The sequence below is a fragment of the Gobio gobio genome, assembly GCF_949357685.1.
Source record: "Gobio gobio genome assembly, chromosome: 21".
NCBI classification, from domain to species: domain Eukaryota; kingdom Metazoa; phylum Chordata; class Actinopteri; order Cypriniformes; family Gobionidae; genus Gobio; species Gobio gobio.
The window spans coordinates 35,680,769-35,704,973 of NC_137117.1; the positions used below are offsets into that span (position 1 = coordinate 35,680,769).

Sequence of the window (24,205 nt, forward strand, 5' to 3'; positions counted from 1 at the left end):
GAGTCAGGCAAGCATGGCCTATCAGAGCTGGTGGGGAGGTACATTTGAATGTCATCAGCATAGCAATGAAATTGAAGTCCATGCATGCGTAAGATGTCACCAAGTGGATATAAATGATAAACAGAAGTGGTCCAAGAAGTGAACCTTGAGGAACACCCTGTGAAAGCTGAGCAGTGGCAGATTTATTCCCTTGTATGGTGATACAATATTTTCTACCACTGATGTAGGATATGAGCCAGGAAAGAGCTGAACAGTGAGACCGAAAGGCACGAAATGTATTCATGGCAGACTGAGTCGAATGCAGAGCTTAGATCCAGAAGAATCAAGATGTTTATTAACCCTGAACATGAACAGAACAATGTCATTAACCACTCGAGGAAGAGCAGGTTCAGTGCTATGTGATGAGCGAAAACCTGACTGAAAAGTTTCAAAAAGCCCATTAGCATTTCAGAAAGATCTCAATTGTGAAGCCACAACTTTTTCAAGAATTTTTCTTAAGAATGGTAAATTCGAGATTGGCCTGTAATTGCTCATGTTTAGATGGTCAAGGCCCGTTTTTTTTTAAAGAATGGGGCTCACCGCAGCCACTTTTAGTTCTGCTGGAACAATGGCAGATGTTAAACTATATGTGTTATGAAAGGTTCAACCTCAGGAACACACATCTTAAGCAAAACAGTAGGTGTAGGATCAAGCTGGCAGGATGTGGAATTAGACTTCACAGTTAGATCACTTATGGCAGTGAGAGTAAAAGCAGAGAGAGAGTTTGTGTTGTAAGCCAAGTCAGCTGACAGTTTACGCTTTCAAGGGATTGAAATACAGTGTTACCAAAAACAAGACCCATTTATAACAGAATATTAATGAATTTTGATTTTGGAAGATATATACATATGTTGTTCCCTAATAGGTGACCGTTTTATATGATGCTTGATCAAGGGGTCAAACAGCATCAAAGAACTCAACACCAATCTGTCAGTCACTCACGTACTGTCATTTACATTTACAGTGTAGCCTTATGTGGGAACATTAACACCCTTGACACTCTGGTCACAGGAACTACAGCTCTGGCCTGAAGGCTAGTGGAGGAAACGTTTCTCACGCCTGCAGCCAGCAAGTCTGAAGGGGAGAGTGATGAAAGAAAGAGGAGCAACTGTTTGAAGATAGTCGCAGGAAGGACAGATATGAGACATTAGAAGAATCCTTTTTGACATTTTTGCACTCATGGCCTGCGTATATTCTTGTGATATCAGAAAGACATTTTTCTTAGCGACTATTGCAGTTTTTTTGGGCCTATGCAATTTCGATTCCTCTTTTTCTTTTTGACAAAACTGTTCTTTTTGTATTATTTACATGCTATTATTGTATTTCTTAATATTTTGAATTAGATATTATTTAAGCTAATCAGTTAAGAAATGTAATTTTCATTAAGTTTTAGTAGCTTTTGTCATTTTTATTCGTTTTTTTAAAGATATTTCTATTTAGCTAGTTTTTCAGTTTTATGGCACTTTTGTTGAAAACGCTTTATTTCAATGAACACAAATGCTTTTTAAAAGTTTTAGTGTTAACAAAAACAACACCGCAAAACAATTTGAGTTTCTTTCACACCTTGAATGTAAAATCCAGGTTTTTGATCAAAACCAGCTGAGATTCATCAATTTAATTAACAATTTTTTACTTGTAAGTCTTAAAGGGATAGTTCACGCAAAAATGATGCTTGTGTCATTATTTACTCACCCTCATGTCATTCCAAACCTGTATGATTTTTGTAATACAGTCAAACCACCCTTCATATCTTCCCGTGTTTCACAGAAGGAGCAAATCATACAGGTTTAGAGTGAGTACATTTTGAAAATTGTCATTTTTCGTGAACTATCCCTTTGATATACAGCATTTAATGTACTTTTTGTATCCATCAGATTAAACGTCACGCACAATGCCAAGTGCCAGTGTCCAACACATCAGTCTAATATGCCACAGCAACAATGGTGCAAGTCACAGCGAGGCGCAGACAGGCTCCACACAGTATTGTGCTGCATTCAGCTTCTCTCTCTTGCCTGAGCAATTGTGTCTTACAGTCCAGTTGTTTTGGCCTTAATGCTCTTGGCCAGACAGGATGACAAGTAATACATTTTGAGAGATTCATTGTACAGTATGGCTTCTGACAAATATGTTGAGAATAACTGAGAATAGACGTATGAGTGACTTTATTGGCACGTCTTTGTCAAGTATTAAGGCTTTGGTGTTATAACATTGATCGAGATCTCACACCCTCTCTGACCTCAAAGACTGTAACGTGCAGATGTTCACACCTCTGCAACCTGAAAGGGATTGAAAGACCCTTTGTCTGCAGACAAATGCCTCTGTCCAATGACTTTAACCCCCCAACTCAATAGTACTCCAGAAATCTTCTAATTTATAGGATTGTAGATTTTAATATAGTGGTTAGTAAGTGTTACGACCCAAAGTTATGGCATCAATCATGGAGTACGAAGGGAAAGTAACATTTACAAGTCCTAAAATGAAAATGAGCTACAGTACAAGTCAGACTAACTGTTTCATCCCTGTCTTATTTCCCCGGTCTTGTGCTGTAGACTCTTATTTTGAAGTGTAGTTTTGTTCCCATTGTTCCTGTGTTCTCACTTTCTGTGTTTAGTTTGTGCCTTGTTTGTTTCCATAGTTTACTTCATCTGTTACAAGGGCTACTCGTTGCCTTCTCCTGTCCCTTCTTAGCCCCTTTTTACCTAGTGCATTTAGGCCACATCCACACGAAGCCAGAGCTTTCCCTATTTAATCTTTTTTTCCCCCCTCGTCTCAAGAAATATCTGCATACACACGAAACCACTGAAACCGACTCAAAACGATGTAGTATACATACCAGACCAGTGTGTGGCGCTGTAATTCTGCCACAGAGAGTTGGAGCATGTGCAAGACATGGGCTGTGTTCGAAATCGCCCCCTATACCCTCCTTCACTATTCCCTACATTAGTCCGCTGATATAGTCCACTTTGAAAACGAGTGAGTGATTTCGGACACTAAGTGCGCCGGAAAGGCTGCCGTTTTTGCTTGCTGTTTATTTGAAACGTAGCAAACCGGCAGCTCCAGTAATAATGAAAAGATTTATCTTGAACTCTGCCATGGAAACTAGCATGTATAAACCTTAATCAAACAATTTAATAATAATTTTACCTGTATGCATGATATTGCGCTGTACCAGTGTGGTTTGGTAGATGGATGGATGATTGATTCAGCTGTGGGCACTATTTGAGGGAACAGCCGAAACCATAGTGGATGTTATTAAGTGCACTCATTAAATCCCACAATGCACCGCAATAACGAGTTTAGAACCGATGTACGCTAGACTGCTAGATAATACCCATAATGCACCGTGAGAGTCGCGCCGTGCATTGAATCAATTATTTTGTTTCGCCAGGAGATGGCATCGACCCACACACTTTTTAAGACCAATGATATTGGATCCACTCACTTTTATCGTCTCTACATACCCTAAACACTGATTAAATGTGTTAAAAACTTTATTTTCACTTTTCCTAATATTTTCTTAATTTTCATTGAAAATAAATGCCTTTCCGATCTGATATGTGATGGGAAAAAGGATCAGAGCGAGTTCGTCAAAAGGTGTATTCGAAGCGCGGGTCGATTTGCGTCAAAACTTGACGGCATGCGTCTTACCCCTACACTATTGTTGCTGCGTAAGATTTTGAGTTTTCCGTAGTTTTGTCTGCCTCAACCAGACGTCTTAGTAAACAAGCCGATATATTTGTACTTAATGTAAATTGCATCTACTCCAGTAAAAATTTTTTTTAAAGGACCCACCCACATTTTTTTTGCTTCTGACGCCTATGCAATATATAAATAGTAGCCTACTATATAGTATAAAATATATACTATACTATATATATTTTATAGTATAACATTTGTACATAAAAATATTTATTTATTTTTATTTATTTTTTTATTTTTATTTTTTGTCTTTATTTTTAAATTAAATGCTTATGAGTTATTACCCTTTCCAAGTTCAGTGCCACACAAGTATAGAGCTCTAGGGTTAACTTTAAGCTTGTTGGCTGGTTTTTGGAGTAGTGGAGTAATGGAGAATGAGGGTACATGGGGCGAATCGGACAGCGGTAAGTTAATTCATTCAGAGCGCGACTCTCACAGTGCGTTGAGAGTAGGCTTCACAGTCTGGTTGAGACTCATAGCTGAGAGCGATTCAAAAGCATAAGGAGTCGTTCCTCGTTTGCTCTCGAAACGTGACTTTGCTGTAATACGGCGATCGGTCTGCGCAGCACTGGTGCATCGAACAAGCATTTTCTCCAACGCGTACATCTACTGTACACTCGTTATTGAGGTGCATTGTGGGATTGAATGAGTGTGCTCAAAAACATCCACTATTGTTTCGGACACCACTACAAATGGATGTTCACTCAAATAGTGCCCTATTTAAGGGTAGGCCTATAGGGGGCGATTTCGAACACAGCCAAGGAGTGATGACATCACCGTTTCACAAAATATACGGATTGGCTGTAAAAACGTAAATGCAAGGGTGTTCTTTTCACATTTATCCTCTCTGGGACCCGGTTTCAAAAAATAGCGGTTTCAGGCTCCCAAAATGCCGGATCCGTTTGGACGAAATGCCGATACGATACAAAATGTTTACGTATACATGTGTATACATCCCCTACAGCTCCTCCCGTGATGGTGGCGTCTACTAAAGCTCCTCCTTAGGTGTTTCCGTCCACTACAGCTCATACCAAGTTAGTGGTGTCCGCTACAGCTCATCCCAAGTTAGTGGTGTCCGCTACAGCTCATCCCAAGTTAGTGGTGTCCGCTACAGCTCATCCCAAGTTAGTGGTGTCCGCTACAGCTCATCCCAAGTTAGTGGTGTCCGCTACAGCTCATCCCAAGTTAGTGGCGTCAACTACAGCTCCTCCTTAGGTGTTTCCGTCCACTACAGCTCCACCCTAGGCAGTGGTGTCCGCTAGAGCTCCTCCTGAGACAGTGGCATCCCATCTTAAACTCTGTGCCTGTCCCATTATGGTCAAGGAGGCCATCTCTGAACTCTCTGCCTGCCCTGTCACAGCCCAACTTTCACGCAAGACAGGTGAGCAAAGTACACGGACACACATCACATTCAAAACTCAGCGCAACCACTTATAACAAAAAACAGAGCATGGTAACAGCATAGCAAGAACAACAGTAGAACAATCTCTTATTACAGTACAGCGCAAAGGAGAGCTACAACAAACACCTCAAGGAGGAACACACACACAGACACACACACAGACACACACACACACACACACACACACACACACACACACACACACACACACACACACACACACACACACACACACACACACACACACACACACACACACACACACACACACACACACACACACAGTAGTTTGGCATGTTTTTGTTTCTAAACTTTTTGTTTCTTTAGTGATCACATCACTGGCCAACATACCCACAATGAGGAAGATCTCAGGCAGGGACCCCCTTCCTAAAATCCATCTATTTTTATGAACGAAAAAACATTTAAACTGTTAGATAAATATTAAGTGTGACATTATACGTAAATACAACAAATTGTTTCCCAACACATTTCTAGAGCACATTTCTACTGCCTCAGGTGCAGCCCAAAGTGCTGAACAAAACAAAGAGTCAAACGCCAAGCTATGAAAATGCTTCTTCAAAGCTGTTTTAAAAGAGGTCAAAGTGGGGACAGAGCGGACGGCAAGCGATACGTTGTTCCATAGCCTAGGGCCGGCAATCGAAAAGGCATGATCACCTTTTCTCTTGAGTCGGGATCGTGGTACATGGAGCAATAATTTATCTGCCGATCTCAGATTCTTTACTGGCTGGTGCGGAATAATAAGGTCTGACAAGTAAGAGGGCGCGAGACCATTTACAATTAAAAAAATTATTAATATGGCCTTGAAGTCGATCCGAAATCCGAAATGTTGGATGTATAAAACTGAAGAAGAACATTTTCAATGAAAAATTATTTGTATAAGCAACTTTCACAATAAATGTGTGCAAGCAGCTTGCGTAGGCCTACTGCGTTAAGAAAACTGCCTTACAACCCCAGCGAGCGAGATAAAGCGGACTGAGGAAAACACACTAAAGACACACAGCAAACACATACAATTCTGGAACGGCAAGAAAGGAGAGAAACATTTAGAAATGAAGCTAGACTTTATCCATTTTTGCTTTGTTTTTTTATTCTATGAAATTTTCTGGGGACCCCTTAGAACCTTCTGAAGGACCCCTGGGGGTCCCCGGACCCGTTTGAAAACTCCTGATCTGAGGGACACGAGACCTCAGCGTCCGAAAATGAATCAAGTAGCATTATTAAGGACAAAAGACGATGCATGTCTGCATGAACAAGCATGTCTTTTCTTATAAGCCCGACATACTGCATTAAAATGTCAAATTTTCTGAAACGGGATGGTTTAGTTTTTGTTGAGTATAAGATTTGGATTTTAAGGCTCATATGATATAGTGAGGATATGGAACTCATACATGAGGGGGAAAAAAACCTCAATCATTCAAAGGCCCAAACTGAGCAAAAATATGCAATTTGCTGCAGTTGCTGAAATGTATATTGCAAATGTATTGTAAATCAATGAGATCTTTATAACAGCAGATACTTGCAAACAATGCATATAAATATCAGTTGTCACTCTATATCTCCCAGTCTTATTAAGATGATAATTAAATGCTTAGTTTTGTGGTCAAAGCTCTGTAGTTTTGATTATGGGTGCAAAACGTAATGATATATGCTCAAAAGCCTGATGGATCATATTTGATACTCACATAAAAAAGATATATGGATAATCAAATACATTTTTTCAATCCAGTACGTGTTCATTTGTAAATAGGTATTCTTTCCTGTTTAATTTATAAAAATGATTAAGGATTCCACAGCAAAAATACACATGGGCTATCACAACCTTTTTTAATGATACTAAAGGGCGTTTTACTTGCTAACAAAGTATAAACTATCAATCAGACGAGAGGAGGCATGTAGGTTGTGTACAGCTTTTTCAGTGAAAATTGATAGTGTTGATAATTTCGAGACATTTGAAATCAAATATGCTCCTGGGACCCAGGAATAGACTGTAGTAGACATTATATTTAAGTGAGTTTCTCTGACAATGTGTCAGTTTTACATCTGGACGTCTTGTAAAGAGCACATTCAGAGATACCAAATGTTGGGAGGTTTCACCAGGAAATTTAGCAGTCTTATGGAAATATGATAACATTATGAAATCATTTAAATTTGACTTTTTTCACATTGTTTGTTATAAATCAACATCTCAGGAAAATGTTATGGGGTTTCTAATCAAAAGATGACTTTGATACAAAACAGGGCACCAGGACTTAAATCATGTTTATCAGGAGACACAACAGTGAGTAGGGAAAGAAATATATAATAATATTCCTATGAAATATTAGATATTATGAAAATGTTGGCAGTTATTACTCCCATTATTAAACGTCTTTCTTCATTGCATGTTGTCCAAGAACACATTAATATGCAAATTAGAGACACTCCCTATCATTTATCGGATACATTGCATTGAATTGCAATGGGAAAACCCATGTAAGGCCATTTACCCACACATACTGCATAAAGTAAAATGGTAAGTCAATTCATTCTGTTATATCTTTCATAACATAGTTGAGAATCATCTTTATACAAAGTTTGGTTAAAATAAATCCTGAAGATTGGTCAATGAAAAAAGCCACATCATTTCATTTTTCCATTTGTTTCTTGTTCTAAACAATGTAATGACATGAAAAAAATATAATATTTTTTCTTTTTTTTTTTGAAAATAAAAAAAAATTCTGGGTCTCAGGAGGATATGATGCAGCCCAGGTTAAACCTCACAAGAGACGGTGGGCCGAAGCCGTCATGTTCTCTGAATAGCACAAAAATGACTAAACTGCGCCCTCTCGCGCTTAATAAACGTCATTACATTCATGAACTTATGACCCACAGGACTGTCAACAAACAAGCGAAGGTAAACCTGTGAAAAGTCAATAATGTAGGACACAAAAAGATAACGAACATTTGTAATACAGTACATTTATTTTTGTTATTATAGAAAACTGAACAATGCTTGGCAGGGTGAAGCAGATGTTTGAGGTTGTTACTGCTGCTCAACATTTAATTTATGAGATGCTAAACAGCCGCACACTCCACATCAACACAAGACATAAAAACACTGAAGCAATGTTTTATTCAGCACATTACTAGTTATTTATTTGTCAAATGTAGCCTGTGTATTCAAATATTATTATTTACATTTATTATTATAATTGTATTATTATTTGTTATCAGTTTAGTTGTAATTTTAATATTTTCTATATATTATTATTATTATAGTTATTTTTATTATTGTTGTCACTCATCACAGCACGGGCAGATGTCGGCCTCCTGCCAGCTCCACCGAGCGGTCTGAGAAGCTCCTGATGCTGATCCCCTATTACCCCTTTTCCACCAAGGCAGTGCTAGAGCTAATTCAGAGCCAGAGCTAGTCCCAGTTCATAGTTGGTTCGACTGAGGAGCTTCTAAGAACCGTTTGCTTTTCCACTTGCTGAGAGCCACAGCAGAGCCATGTCTTACGTCACTGTATACGTCTCATCTTTCTCAGCAACGCTAGCGAGGCAGCGGCAGTGTTGCCAAGTCTACGGTTATGCCGCAGGCTTTTTTTCATGACCGCGGCTTGAAGCGACCCCAATTATGTGATATTTAGCCCCGGGAATGCGAATTTTAGTAGGCAACCATGCCAAAAAAACACATATTTTACCCCCAAATGTGATTTTTACCGGGGAAGCCCCCCTGAAACGCGATTGGGCTTGTTTTGAGTAGCAATTGGGCGGGTTTTGTTGTGAAAACCTGGCAACCCTGGGCAGCGGGAAACACACACACACACCAGGCTTGTTCGAGATGCATCGGCGCTGCGCACACCGATCCACGTATGATAAAAAACGCATGAGTGAATCAAAAGCATAAGGAGTCATATGCTCTCGCTGGACTCGTTGTCATACGGCGATCGGTCTCTGCACAGCACCGCTGCGAACAAGCCTTCCATCAACAATGCAAACGTTGCGTTACTATTGATTCACATGGCTTTACGATCCTACATCGGCATCAAAACACAACGAAAACACAGCGAATCCAACGCATTCATGCAGTTCGCCGTAATTTGTATAGACGGAGATTACAAACGAGCAGCAGCTGTTAGCTCCATTAGCTGCTATTTCAAACATGGCGGATCTCCAGTTTGTGTTCGTCTTGTTGACCCCGCCCCCAGCGCCTGACGTAATCGGCTCTTACTTCTAGCCCTGTTCTAGCCCAGCAATGTTTTGGTGCTACTTAAGAACCACTTTTCCTGGCTCGGAGCTGGGCTTTGGGTGTGGAAACACAAAGAACCGATTTGAAACTAGGCTCTGGCTCTGATCTAGCTCTGGCTCTGCTTTGGTGGAAAAGGGGTATATGAGGCCGAAACCCCAAGAGGACCAGCACCAAACCCCCCCCAGACAACCGGTTCACACGGGCTCTCGGCTCAACAGCTCCCGAGCGCGAGTCCGCGATCCCGTGAGAAGCTGCGCTGAACCCCGTCCGTCCCCACCGCGGAGGCTTCACTGTTGATCTTCACTGCGGGACTGAGAGAGATAAAGCAGCGTCTCGCTGCGGTCGGAGCTTCACTTGGGCGGAGAGTGAGTGCGGGTGTCACCCCACCGGACGGCCAGGGTCATTCCCACACATCTGGGGTGGAGGGACACACACATCACCAACACTATCCCACATCCCGCGGGCCCAGTCACCCGCCACCAAGGTGCTTCATCAGCTCCGTGATGAGTGAAGCTGTCAAATATAATTATTATTATGAAGTGATTCTCCACTCACCAAACCTCACGAGAGGAGCTGACCTCCTTCCGGCAATCCCGCGAGAATCTCAACACACAGAGGCCCATCGGTCACCAGCGATTCAATCACGAATATCTGAGTTGTTGCATCCAGTAGTGTAGTCGGTCGTCCTCGCCCGCGGGATCACCTCCTGTGCTCCTGTCGATAGTCTCCGCGGCGCTCCGTCGGTTGTTTCGCTCGTGGAGAGGAAGAGGAGAAACTCGCCACTAGAGTGTGGGCACGGGTTATAACCAAGGGGGTAATCCAGCCCCCAGAAATAATTAATTAATTTGTTACATTTATATAGCGCTTTTCTAGGCACTCAAAGCGCTTTACATATAGAAGGGGGGAATCTCCTCAACCACCACCAATGTGCAGCATCCACCTGGATGATGCGACGCCAGCCAAAAAAGAAAGAAAGCGTACCTTCCATAGGGGCAGTCATTGCTAACCAAGCCATCACCTGCTGTTAGCATCCCATTGACTCCCATTCATTTTGGCGTCACTTTGACAGCGAATAACTTTGCATCTGAGGGGTTTAAAGACTCCATTTGTCCATTGTTTATTTCTTAAGAAACACGACAATGTATAAAAGGCTCCATTACCTTGTATCTTACACTATCGCCCATTAAAGCCGCTTTTATAAAAAATAGGCTAACGATTGCGTCATAACCACGCGACAACCGGCGCATAATAGAGAAATTACCGTATAGACAGGAGGAGAAGCTCACAGGCAATCTTTTACTGTCTATGAGGCAATCTGGGGGACGTGGAGGCATAAAGTCCGATAAAGTCAAGGGAGAAGCATGTGGAGAAGCCCATAGAGAGCCAAAAGCAACTGGACAAAATATTTCAACAACGTGATTCAGATTTCACTTTGCACAACTACTAGAAGACTTACAACTGTCAGACAGGTTGCTCACGTCACATCTACATGGTCTAGCCAGTGTTGCCAACTTAGCGACTTTGTCGCTATATTTAGCAACTTTTCAGACCCCTTTAGTGCCTTTTTTTCAAAAAAGCGACTAGCGACAAATCTAGCGACTTTTTGGACAAACGTCAGCTATACTTTATTTTACAAATGTCGCCAATAGGCTACTGTTCTGCGAGCGCGAGGTCTTGCTTTCTCCCTGCCGTCACACCTCTCTCTGCGTTTACCCTGTTCAGTGAGTGGCTGTGGCTGAGAGGAGCAGCGCCTGCCGTTGAACACACACAGACGGGAATGTGCGAGCTACACATGAGCACACAGGGTTGCCACGGAACAATCACTTATCTGCTTTCTTTGTTTTACTCACTATCACAGAGCTTAAAAAAAGTTTGTTAAAAAAAAATTTGTCATTAACTATATCATACTCGTTCTAATGTATGAAAAAAAGATATAGGAAATGAGAACATATTTATTGGACAGTTGGCTGTATTGTATTATTTTAAAATACAGTATGTGAGCACAGATTAAGAGAGAAAGCACATCAGGCAGGCAGGATGCAAAGACGACGCGGTCATGGATATGCTAATTGACGCATGTCATCTAGCGACATTTAGCGACTTTTTGGGCAGGCTTTAGTTACTTTCCTTGGAAAATATTTGGCAACACTGGGTCAAGCTCAGTCTGAGGCTGCGCAGTACATCAGCCATCAGGAAGTGATGCTTCTACCTGACTTCACTTTTCCCCGTTGAAGTCTATGGGGTCGCTGTGTCCATTTCTTTTACTGTCTATGGTTGGTTCACTCTGTTCATCTTACGAGTAAAAACACTGATACTGTTGAGTCGGTTTGCTTTCTTGTGTTTATGTGGTGGCTGTTGTCACGGAAACTGTCTGAAACGGTAAACCCTGTATAACTTAAGCTACGCTGGTGCAAAAAATGATTTTTCAAATGAGCTGAAGCGGATGTACAAATGTTTCTGCCTTTATTTGTGCATTCAACTACAGGTATAACCATCTTTATATGCACAGGGCTGTGCCTGTGATCTTACAAAAGCGATCAAACTGATATTCGCGGTCTCCCCCTCCATTCCACAGTTATGCACATTATCAAAACTCTGCTGGGAACTGGATATCATAACTGAGTTAAATCTGTCAAGTTACCACATGCAAACTGCCACAATGAATATAGAACTTAAGAAAACATAAATAAATATGTAACCATATCTATATACAACAACAACAACAATACATTGTAAACGGAAAACTATATACACTTAAACTAACATAAACATGAGGGTCATGGAACATTATAAATGTATGTTTTCAACTAAGCAAATTTAATACTTTGAATTAATCAAAAATTCTGTAAGCCTTTTGAGAAATTAAGCTGCTATATCCTTCAAAAGTGTAGCCTATAAAACATGGTAAGGGTGTCAGTTACTCTGTCATACCAGTACACACACACACATCTCAAAATGGCTAGCCGGTCGTCATGGTAACATGGGGTCTTCTCATATGCACCCATCAGTCAAAGAGGGAGGGCATGCTGACATCTGCTGGTCAGAACCTCGTAACGCAGGGCATTTCCTGGAATAAAAAACTGTAAAATCAGATATCGGGCAATACAGTCTTAAACTACTTTAAGGTAACACTACTTGTTATACTGGTTGAAACTCTCATCACATCAATAATAGAAGTGGTCAAAATATTAAAACGTACATACAGTCGTGCTCAAAAGTTTACATACAGGTTATCCCGGTATATTTTCATGTTGGTATGAAAAATCATGTACATTTAGCAATAGGGCGGGTGGATTATGATGTATATTATGATGTTATGATGAACTATAGGCCTTTCTCCACTGACATTCTGAGTTGTTCAAAGCGTTTGTAAGGATGCTGATTAAGGATGCTGATTTCTAGAAGGAGAGGACAAATGGTCACATGGTTTGTGTAACATTAGCAGCACATTATTAGCTGTGTGCAACGTTTTAAAGAGCGATACATAAACGCATTACCCTTGTAGGCGAGGCTGTGTGAGTGAGTGGAGGCGGGGCTCATTTGCATATTCATAGATCCATGTATACTAAATTAAGCAAGGGTGTAGAGTTACATTAACCCTTTCCCTGCCAGCATTTTAAAAAAAATCCATTCCTATTTTATCAACACTTGAATATGGGTAAATTTCATAAAAAAAGCAACATTTTGAACAAAAAGCTGAGAAAATCATGTTTTTGTCAAAGACTACATCCAGATCTGATTCAGAGCGATGATCAAACACAGATGGAGTAGATCAAGTCCATCAACACCCCCAAAGCTTCAGTCCTATCACTCTTCCTGGGTCGACATTTCATTCAGTAACATTAGGCAGTTTTGATTTATGCTGTTTAATGTTGGTGATCGCATTATTTTACATATGCATCTGCTTACGATCGCTTGTTTTTCTGCGTTTTCTTCGCCTGTGTTTTGATCTTGTACTCATTCAGAAGATGCGTAGTATCGCTCACTAGCGTATAACAGTGGAAACCCGGAAAATTCTGTCTGACAGGGAAGCGTTTTCTCACAAATAACAGAAAATTTTGTGTTTGGCAGGGAAAGAGTTAAAGCTATTGTAAGGCATGAATAAAAAACAAAACGTTTTAGTAAAAAAATACATTTGGTTTGGTTCCAAATAGCAGCTGAGGGCGTCTTTTGTAGGGATGGCTGACGCAAAACTGGCGTTCCGGCACTTTGTTGGCGTTTCGAAACACTGCTCCGAACTGTGATTCGAAACACCCATGTCACGTGACTACGGCTAAATGAAGCTTCAAGTGTTTCATCAGGTGGCGTCTGTCGAAACTGCGTTTGATTGAAAGGGGCGGGAAAAAAACACACAGTCACACATCTGTATAAACCTAATTCCCCACAGTTTAAAAGTGAAGTTAATCCGTCTTCACCTCGTGGGTTTTTGTGAGAGGAGAGAGATTTTGTGATAGCAGTGATTTTGTGATAGCAGTGATTTTATGATAGCAGTGATTTTCCCTCATTTGTATGTACTTGCTAAAAAATATTTGTGCATGCCAGCAACAAGTGTCTTTGTGAGAGGATTTTTTCAAAGGCTGGAGAAATTATATGTAAAAAAAGAAGTCGGCTAAGTCCTTCAACAGCAGAGCAAATCATATTTTTGATTAAAAATTGTATGTAACAAATGTGACACATTGTGGCTTTATTTATTTTATAAATGTTATAAAATAACACGCTCCCCAGCGTCACTCAGAGTCTGTGCGCAGAAATCTGGAAAGCAGATTCGACAGTTCCAGAATGTCGTCGCATTCACGGTATGCATTACAATCCGCGGAATTAGTAATTTGGTAGTTTGTTTTTGTATTTCTGGCGGTATTATTTTGCTTCTGATCTTCTAATAGTGCTAACAACTTTTACAAAATACACGTTCTTGGAAGAGAATTATAATTCTTGTCTAATCAAATTTTTGTAGCTACCCGATCTGATCTAATATAAATAACACCAACTTTGCTGTTGATGACACTTATATATATACATATATAATATATAGGCCTAATTTCATATAACTAATTTCATATTACATTAAAGTGTCATTAAGGTAAAATACTAAAAATATTCTACTTAAAATTTTATTTTGACAATTTAGTAGAATAATTGAATAACTGATAACAGAAAAATCTGAATCCCATTAAAAGATAATCATCTGAAAGGTACATTTTTTTTTGTACTTATGGACTTATGTACAAGCATATCAATATTTACTTATTCAATTGCCCATATTTTAATTGAAGATATGTCATAATAAAAAATAAAAAAAACATAATAGATTTAGTCATAATAGACTTTCACTCAATTAACCGTTTTAATGAAAGTGAAGACGCCTGAAATGTACATCTAATTCATGAAAATATTAAGCCCCGTTAATTGTAATAGGTATTACATTGAAAAACAATAACACCAGTAACAACATGCCCCGTGGGGCCTTCTGTGCCAAATATGGCTGGGTCATCTTACCCCAAGAGTCTAATTTTATCTTTTTACTTCAAAATAAAAGCTATCACATTTACTCCACAAATCCCTCATTAACAAATAGACACACAAACTTTGATATTCAACATAATACAATGTCATATAGGCCAATCACTATTTTCGATAGACACAAAATTAGATCAAAACTGTTTTGACTGAATAGTAAAAGTAAGATGGATAATTTGTATGGACAAGCACCCAATCCTCACCCCCAATGCCACCCCACCCCAGTGCCCCTTTTTTTGGTTTGTGCCACTGCCCCTCAAAATGTCTGTGCACAGCACTGGTTGTCAGACAGATGTTAAAAACTTTTTTTTCTTTTCTCCATGGATCATTGTCAAGGTTATTTCAGATCAACACATGCAAGTGACCACTTGGTGTCGCCGTAGAGACGGGTATCGGATTGATTCGAAGCTTCGAAACAATATGGCACATTTGCTTCAACTGTTTCAGTGCTTCGCAAAGCCTCGGTCTGCCCATCACTAGTCTTTTGTTGCTATAACAACAGCTGCCACAAGAGTGCTGTGTGGTGCAGAGATACAAAATATCGAGAAAGAGAAAGTTGACTCTTGAATTTAACGGGGAGGAGAATGTCAGTTCACAACGACGTTTGTGGGTGCATGACATTATATGGGGAAGAAAACAATATGGTCCTAATAATTTAGTCCAGGTGCTCCAGTTGGATGATGCCCGGTTTGCGGCATATTTTAGACTTAACAAAAGTCAGTTTGAAGACCTGCCACTGCTGTTTAGTCGATCTACCGGCACCTTCTCCATTTTTCTTGTTGTTATGGAAATGAGTCAGGTCTCGCTTGTCATTGGTCAGCTGTCAAAAAAGCGTTTGATGTAGGGCGTTTTTATTTAAACATTTTTTCAACTTGAAAAGACGCGCTGAGCTGCAGAAAAAGGCGTTGGCGTTTAAAGAAGCGCTCACTACTTTTTTGAAAACCTTTACTCCATAGGATTATAATGTAAAACAGATGTTGGCAGCTTAAAAAAAAACCTGTCAAGTGTGATCACAAGTGTAAATATGTCATTTTGGTGATCAAAGATGAGTTTTAAAGGATACAATTATTGACTACAGGGACTTTAATTGAATCCCCCCCAAAATAGACTTTAGCTAATATTTTAAGCTTTGTCTAATTTTAATGCTCTTTAATGTGATATGTTGTTTCTATTATATTCTTGCAGTTCTGTAATAAAATAAGGTGATCAGATTCTGAAGTATTGCGCATACACATCACGAAATATGGGTGGGAATATCATGACACCATTTTTCTTTGTACCCGAGGTTGGTGTTCTTAGAAAGTATTTGTGCTGAAGTATTGCTAGCCTCTCCGAAATTGCCTACCCTACCATTAACTTGAACTTTCTGGGAAATCACCGTAAAGGCCTTTGCACACTGAGTCCGAAATTTTCGCCTGCGTTTTTTCGTATTAGTGATCCGAAAAATTCGTCACGCACAGAGACCTTGCACACTGAGTCCGATGTGTATTAATGAATGCGTTATGAAAAAAAACGCAAAACAATACAAAATGCCGTCTTCAAGTAGTGAGGATGATTTTTTTGTCCTCTCTCTTCTTAAAAAGAAAAAAAGAAAGAGGAAATAATGGGTCCATCATCCACTCCTGCGATCGCGTAACGTTAGAGAGGAAGGAGAGTTCCACCTCCTTATCAAGGAGCTGCGGGATTATCCAGACCGATTCAAAGTTTACTTTAGAATGTCAGTGACTCAGTTTGATGCTTTGCTAGCGATACCGGAGCCACATATTAAAAAGAAGACCACCAATTTCCATGAATCAATTGATCCCAGGGATCCGCGAGCACGCACACACGCACACACACACACACACACACACACACACACACACACACACACACACACACACACACACACACACACACACACACACACACACACACACACACACACACACACACACACACACACACACACACACACACACACACACACACACACACACACACACACACACACACGGTTTACAGGGACTTGGTGTGCTATAATTATAGCTGTGATATAATAATATTAGTAGTATTTTTGATACAATAATATTTGTAGGCTATATATAATTGTAGGTATCTGAGCACTGGCGATTCATTCACCACCACTGCCAGCAGTTTAGGTTGGGCATCAGCACTGTAGATGGGAAAACGGATGCGAAAAACGCAGAAAATCGAACCTGTTCCGAATTTTTTTTTTTGACGGACGAAAGTTTCGGAGGCAGTGTGCAAGCATGACTGACATAACGTGTGGTCGAATTTATTTTTTGACGTGCGAAAATTTCACATGCGAATATCGGACTCAGTGTGCAAGGGCCTTAACCATGATTTAAATGGTATTTTAAAATATAAAAAAGCGACGTTCATGAAAGGGAAAGATTTGTTTCGTTTATTTATTCCATTATATTCACAGCCAATGCAAACGTGACAGTCAAGAGCAGCTTCAACATCACAGCTCAGCTGATGTATGGCATATTCGTAAGGAATAATTGACTCCGGGCCGTTCAATTATTAGAATGATAATGCACACCCGAGGTGGTGATGCGGTCACGACGCGAAGCATGTATACATTAATACATGTATTAATACATTAATACATGTATTAATGTATAATAATACATTATTCCGCTTATGCTACGGTTACCACACCTCAAGACATCGATCCGATTATATATTTAAAGGGATTCGTCCGGTTTTTGTACTTAAATCGCTATTGTGAGTAGGACTATTTCTTCCGCGTCTCATCCAACGGCTCTTTTGCTAGTTCCGAAAGAGAGCGAGCGAGAGAGAGAGAGAGAGAGAGAGAGAGAGAGAGAGGCTACCTCTGTGCGTCTCTAAACAGCGCTGTTATTACCTCGCTATAGTGGCTTTAAGCCAGTCGTTAAACACATTAACTGCCCAAGCTGTTGTTTTTTTGGTGTTTTCTTCGTGTTTTTCTCCCTCGAGTATGTCTAGCTGTTCTTCGCTAATCATTTTATGTCTTTTGTTGTTGCCGGCTGTCTTTGATGTCCGCTTCCGTTTATGTTGTTCTTCATCTGGACCGTCTAATACTCCTGCCGCCCATTTGTTGAACGTTTTATAGTTCCCGTAAATATTAAAATTAACTTTAGGAAAATCTCCATTATTACAGTTAACTATGCGCAGTGATATGGAACTGTAATGCGGTCAAGAGCTGCCTGGAACTACGTTCACTGTGCATCTCCCAGAAAATAATTGCACACCTCAGAACGTTCATCAACCAATCAGATTCAAGCATTCAACGGCCCCGTAGTATAAAAGCTCATAACTCATAGTCTACAGTGACGGTAATCCAACACAACTGCTCATCTAACATCCAGTGGACACGCTGTAACATATTCACAGTATTAAATCATGCAGCATACGCTACATGTGCGACATACATGTTCCAGTAGAGGGCGGCAGATGCTCATATCCAGCCTCCATAGCGCAGTTTGTTAGGCAGGTAGACTCGAGTGAGGAAATGAGGGGCGATAGATGCCAGGGACTGGATCTCAGCTTTCTGCTTCAGTCTCTGCATCGTTTCTATCTGAAAAAAATTCACACAACGCACATAGATTAGGTGACATCATACACATTCTAGGCCACTGTCACAAAAACATCTTTGGCCATATTGTCTGTTCTTTCTTTACATATAGACTTTGCCATATATTAAATTCACAGAGGCATGCATGAGGCACCTCTTTCTCCCATTCAGGATGGCATGTGATGTAGTTTCGGTTCCTCAAGCTGTTGATTTTCTTCTCATCTGCTTGAGACAATGGAATAAAAGTTTCCTCTGGCACTCTGTACCTGTGACAGCCATTCACAAACAGACACCGTGAGTCCTTATGCATTCATAACAACACACACACACACAAACATGATCTCAGCTATTTACTCTTACATATAGTTGCTGGCCACTTTATTTAGTACTAGTGTTAGTCGATGCAGATAGAGGCTCAAGTGATTGGAACTAATCTGGGTTCAATACAACAGCACATAAATATTTGTGCAAAATAATTTCTTTAAGCATCCAGACATGATCATGAAGTGTTGCAGTTGGGAAGGCGTGTGATACGAGTTTGGAAGTACCACATGCTGTTTCCCACACCTTAGAAACAGCTGATTTTTTCACCTTTCATCAGGCAGAAATATAAAAAATAAAGGCATTGTGCATAAGAGCATCTCTGAATACACAATCGGAATCAATTCTGATCAGCTATCATACTACGGAGAATCAGATTCAATCAGAGAACTGAAAAACATAATTGAGTCCATTTTAATTCAATACATCTGTGAGCAGTAATCCTAATTTCATGTAGAGTTTAAGGATAGTGTGTTGTTCTACAAATCCTGCTTTTACAAACATGACATCAGTGCCTTGCAAATGCGTGCACCCGTGCAGGATCTCAGTTCGGTAGTGTTTTTGGGATGAGGTGGAGCAGGAAGCTGGCCGCATGAATGTGCTGATGCTGTCGGAATCAGAACGAAAATACCTGAGGATGTTTCCAGCGCTTTTTTCAATGCATGCTGTCATTCAGACGGGTGAATTCACTAAACAGCTGACCACTTTTACATGCAGTTTGTGCATACAAAAACCTACAATCCAGTAGTTATGTTTCCATCCACCCAAATTTTGGGATATTAAAAAAATATTGGGGGCATTTAAAGTTTCAAAGTTGTGCATACATCCTAAAAATGCACATAAACTAGGATGGAAACACATTTACCAAATAAATCCCTCAATATGCAACAAAAACAAACCCTCATGTGACTTTGCCTCAACAGTGGATGTGATTGGATAACTGGACTAACCAGAGGAACAATTTCATTGCACAGCATCTCAAATGTTTTAGTAATTCTGGAATGCCAGAGTCAAAGTCTATCATCAGAATGATTTGGTATAAGATCTTAAACGATTGTGTTCCCAAACACCAGGCATCCACCTTCCGAACCCAACGCAAGATCACATGACAGCGTTTATTACGTTTCGTCAGCGAGCTCTGAGGCACAAGTAATTTATGATGTAAGAAGATGCAGTGGCTTTCCCAATTGCAGCAACTATCATTTTTATTACAAATATTTTGGGACAATTTCCCAGGAAGTGATGATTTTGTTCTCTTGAACACATGGAAATGCTGCTTAATGTTCAAAATTTTTTATGCGATAATCCAATTTTGAGATAAAAAAAGAAGTTAAATTTGCTTTTCATTTAACTTTTAAATGGAAACGTAGCTAAAGTCATTCTTTTTGGTGCCAACACTGCACTTTGCTATGAAAATTAGGTTTATTATATAGATTCGGGTCAGTGCTATTTATTCTGCCAAATTAAAGTTGCGCTGACTTGTCTGTGAACATTTTCTATGAATCATGGCAGCAGTTTTTTTTTTAGGGGTGTGACGATAAACTTGGCTCACGAGACGATACACGATATTGTGTTCACTAATCTTTAATATTTGGCCACTTCTTTACAATAGAAATGCTACAGCCATTGTAATTTCTTGAACTAGACATATGGACATCAAAACATGCAAACTCTGATTGAGGGTTTAAACTTTTATTTTGACATTGCAATGAACAACAAATCACTCAGAAACCCGCAGCGCATACATTGCATCCGGAAAGTGTTCACAGCGCTTCACCTTTTTCCACATTTTGTTACGTTACAGCTTTATTCCAAAATGGATTAAATTAATTATTTTCCTCAAAATTCTCCAAACAATACCCCATAATGACAACGTGAAAGAAGTTTGTTTGAAATCTTTGCAATCCATTTTCAGATCTCTCCAGAGATGTTCAATCGGGTGCAAGTCTGGGCTCTGGCTGGGCCACTCAAGGACATTCACAGAGTTGTCCCGTAGCCACTGTTTTGTTATCTTGGCTGTGTGCTTAGGGTCGTGGTCCTGTTGGAAGATGAACCTTCGCCCCAGTCTGAGGTCCAGAGCACTCCAGAGCAGGTTTTCATGCTGCATTCATCTTTCCCTCGATCCTGACTAGTCTCCCAGTTCCTGCTGCTGAAAAACATCCCCACAGCATGATGCTGCCACCACCATGATTCACTGTAGGGATGGTATTGGCCAGGTGATGAGGGGTGCCTGGTTTCCTCCAGACATGACAGAGTTCAATCATTGTTTCATCAGAAGAGTCCTGGTGGTTCCAAACTTCTTCCATTTACGGATGATGGAGGCCACTGTGCTTATTGGGAGCTTCAATGCTGAAGAAATTTTTCTGTACCCTTCCCCAGATCTGTGCCTCAATACAATCCTGTCTCACTTGTCTACTGACAATTCCTTGGACTTCATGGCTTGGTTTGTGCTCTGATATGCACTGTTAACTGTGAGACCTTATATAGACAGGTGTGTGCCTTTCCAAATCATGTCCAATCAACTGAATTTACCACAGGTGGACTCCAATCAAGTTGTAGAAACATCTCAAGGATGATCAGTGGAAACAGGATGCACCTGAGCTCAACTTTGAGTGTCATGGCAAAGGCTGTGAATACTTATTAATAACAAAATGTGGAAAAAGGGAAGCGCTGTGAATACTTTCCGGATGCACTGTATATTTATTTAATTGAATCGCAGCCTTTGTGATTTCACAATAACTCTGTGAAATGGTTTTAATATATCGTGCAGCGTCTGCAGCCTTAGAAATCGGTCTAATAATGCAGTCCATTGAGTCTCGTCCGTGGAATGCCCCACTTCCGGTATATTGCTGGTAAACAACATGGGTGAATTGCAATCAAGGATTTTTTAATTTTTTTTCAATACTCAAATTTAATCAAGGTATTGTGACAGCCCTATCTTGTCACAAATGTCATTTCAGTTCTACTTTCTGAGTATGAGACAGACAACATAATGCAAACACCGTAAAATGTTTTGCCACAAACTCGACTATTGATATATGTTGATATCAAAGTCCCTTTAAGACAAGTCATTTCACTCGGCGGCCATCTTTGAAACGCCTCTCGGGCAGGCAAGTGCAGCTCCTATCTCTTTGAATGGGGAAACATCCAATTCTCCAAAACTGTTCACCAAGCTTACGATTAAATTTCATATTTGAAATCACCAATGAAACATGACAACAACTGTCTCATAAATTGTGTTTCTAAACGCTTGAATCGTGACAAAAACCTGCATTTCTCAGCCTAGACGAAGCTAATGCGCATGAGCAGTCCTAAGCGCGCGTCTCAGAGCACTGCCTGTTTCTATAGCAACCGGAGCTTCTAACGGCAGCTGCAGTGACACAATACTTTACTAATCAACGATTGGCTCTTTTATTGATAAGGTGGGGCAATAGCAATAATGTATTTTTGAAAATGTGCTCATTTTCGACTAATTTTGTCAGCACGGGTCACATATAATGTCTTTGCTGATATCATGAGCTTTTCACCTTAATGAGAAATGTCATGTTTTAATAGCACGAGATCTCGTCACACCCCCTTTTTTTAAAATCAAATAATGACCTTAAAGGGGCACTTCAGCGCCGGGAAGATGAATGTATATTTAAACTGGGTCATTTATGTAGTAGAAATGTGAAATTATTTTTTAATTTAGTGCCTTCTAGACGGAGAAAAGACAGAAAATGTATTTTTGTCTCATGTGGATGAAAGACAACAACTCCCAGAATGCACTTGCTTCGCTGCCCAACGAGGCCACTCCCAACACCGCCCCACCGTCGTTTTGATCTTCATAATAATACAACAATTTCGTTCAGTTTAATAAACGCTACAATTAAAAACTGAACGTGTCTTTTCAATAAAGTGTGAGTGAGCCGAACGAAAGTCACAGGACAAACGCAGCAGGAGTCAGATTTCATTCATCACGAGAGCGAAGAGCTGAGCAGAGCTGAGATAAGCGTGACAGTCATTCTCGGCGCATGTCCAGTCTGCCACGTTTTCAGATCGCATATGGAAACTAAACTTTAATAGGAATTCATTGAAAAGTTGAAACACTCACTTTGCTCTGCACCGCTCTGTTATGAATGCCAGAGGTCGAGCCGCGAGCACATTTATATTCTGTGAGTGAGATCCCTCCCCTGTGGGCGGGTTAAAAACATGCGGAACAGCTCCATCTACTGGCTGTAGTCTTTAGCCTCTGGCCAAAAAATCCTCAGATGACGCAAAATGACGATATTTGCGTCATCGGAGGATTCTTTCCAGAAATAAAATGCATAATTCTCTCGTCTCAGGGGGATGTGAGGGGGAAAGTACCATAATTTGAATATACTACCGGGTTTCTACTGATACAAAGCGTAATGCTAAATCACTGAAGTTACCCTTTAATTAAATGAAAGTCATCAAAATGTAGTCTTAACTGAGTCTATATACAGACATGCAGTATAATCAAGTGCACTTTCTGCATTTGAAACAGCCGATTCAGTTTTCTCGGGTGATGTTGTACAGACCCAATTAAGAACTGGGCTGAAAGATGGGAAATTGCCAATTTATAACAGTGTGGCATTAATTACCCTCCTAAAAAGCACACACAAAAAATGCAAGTGATACTAGATAGTGTAACTTGTAAAGTGGCCAGTGTTTAACATATCAAGTACATGGCGCCAACACCGGTAGTTAACATTACTTTCTTCTGTAGTTTACTCTATTTTCCTAAAAAGAGGTTCTGATTTCTGAAGTCCATGACAGTTGACACATCTGCTTAAAAATAGCTTTCAAGAGGAAGGAAATAAAAAACAGCAACAGCAACAAAAACCAAAACAAAAAAAACCCAGAAAACGGAAACCAGAGCAAGCCCAGCCTCAATCACAAACCACAGAGCAGAGTAATGAGTTGACTTTCCCAAACCTCTGGATGTCTGAAGGCAGGAGGCCCAACCACAGCACACTGGGGACAGTCAGACTGTGGGCCTCGAAGGCCATTGACTGCGGACAAATGACAGTTAGAGTTCCTAAAGCTGGACGGCCAACAGACATTAAACAAGCCGACATGATTTTCTAAGAACATGTTCAGGTTTAAGTATATGAAATGTTGCAGTCACTGCATGTGTACGTTTTAATGCGCTGGATGCTTTGAAACGCCTGCAAAAAATAATTTACTTCTCAATATCAAATGTAATAATAAAAATGTAACTGAGAAGCAAAACCGTTTAAGATAAGTATTGCTTTCAGTGACATTTTGAATTAAGGTTTTGTTTTTCTTGTCTTGAATACAAATCTCAAAATTCTGTAAAAAAATTTTTTATGAAAAAACTTAAAATGTTTGGTGTTAAATAGATTAGATTTTTTTATGAATACGTTATTCAGCAAAGACACATTAAATTG

General features: G+C 40.1%; 1 protein-coding gene across 1 annotated transcript in view; it reads right to left on the bottom strand.

The window, feature by feature from the left end:
• Positions 1-11,837: 11,837 nt before the first annotated feature.
• spo11 (SPO11 initiator of meiotic double stranded breaks) overlaps positions 11,838-24,205 on the bottom strand; it is a gene marked incomplete at its 5' end in the record, with an annotated part of 29,526 nt that continues 17,158 nt past the window's right edge. The window contains 4 exons of the mRNA XM_079801846.1: positions 11,838-12,458; positions 18,328-18,473; positions 18,625-18,736; positions 23,730-23,806. Coding sequence (XP_079657972.1) covers positions 18,354-18,473; positions 18,625-18,736; positions 23,730-23,806 — 309 coding nt within the window. The 3' untranslated portion in view covers positions 11,838-12,458; positions 18,328-18,353. The remainder of the gene's footprint in view (positions 12,459-18,327; positions 18,474-18,624; positions 18,737-23,729; positions 23,807-24,205) is intronic.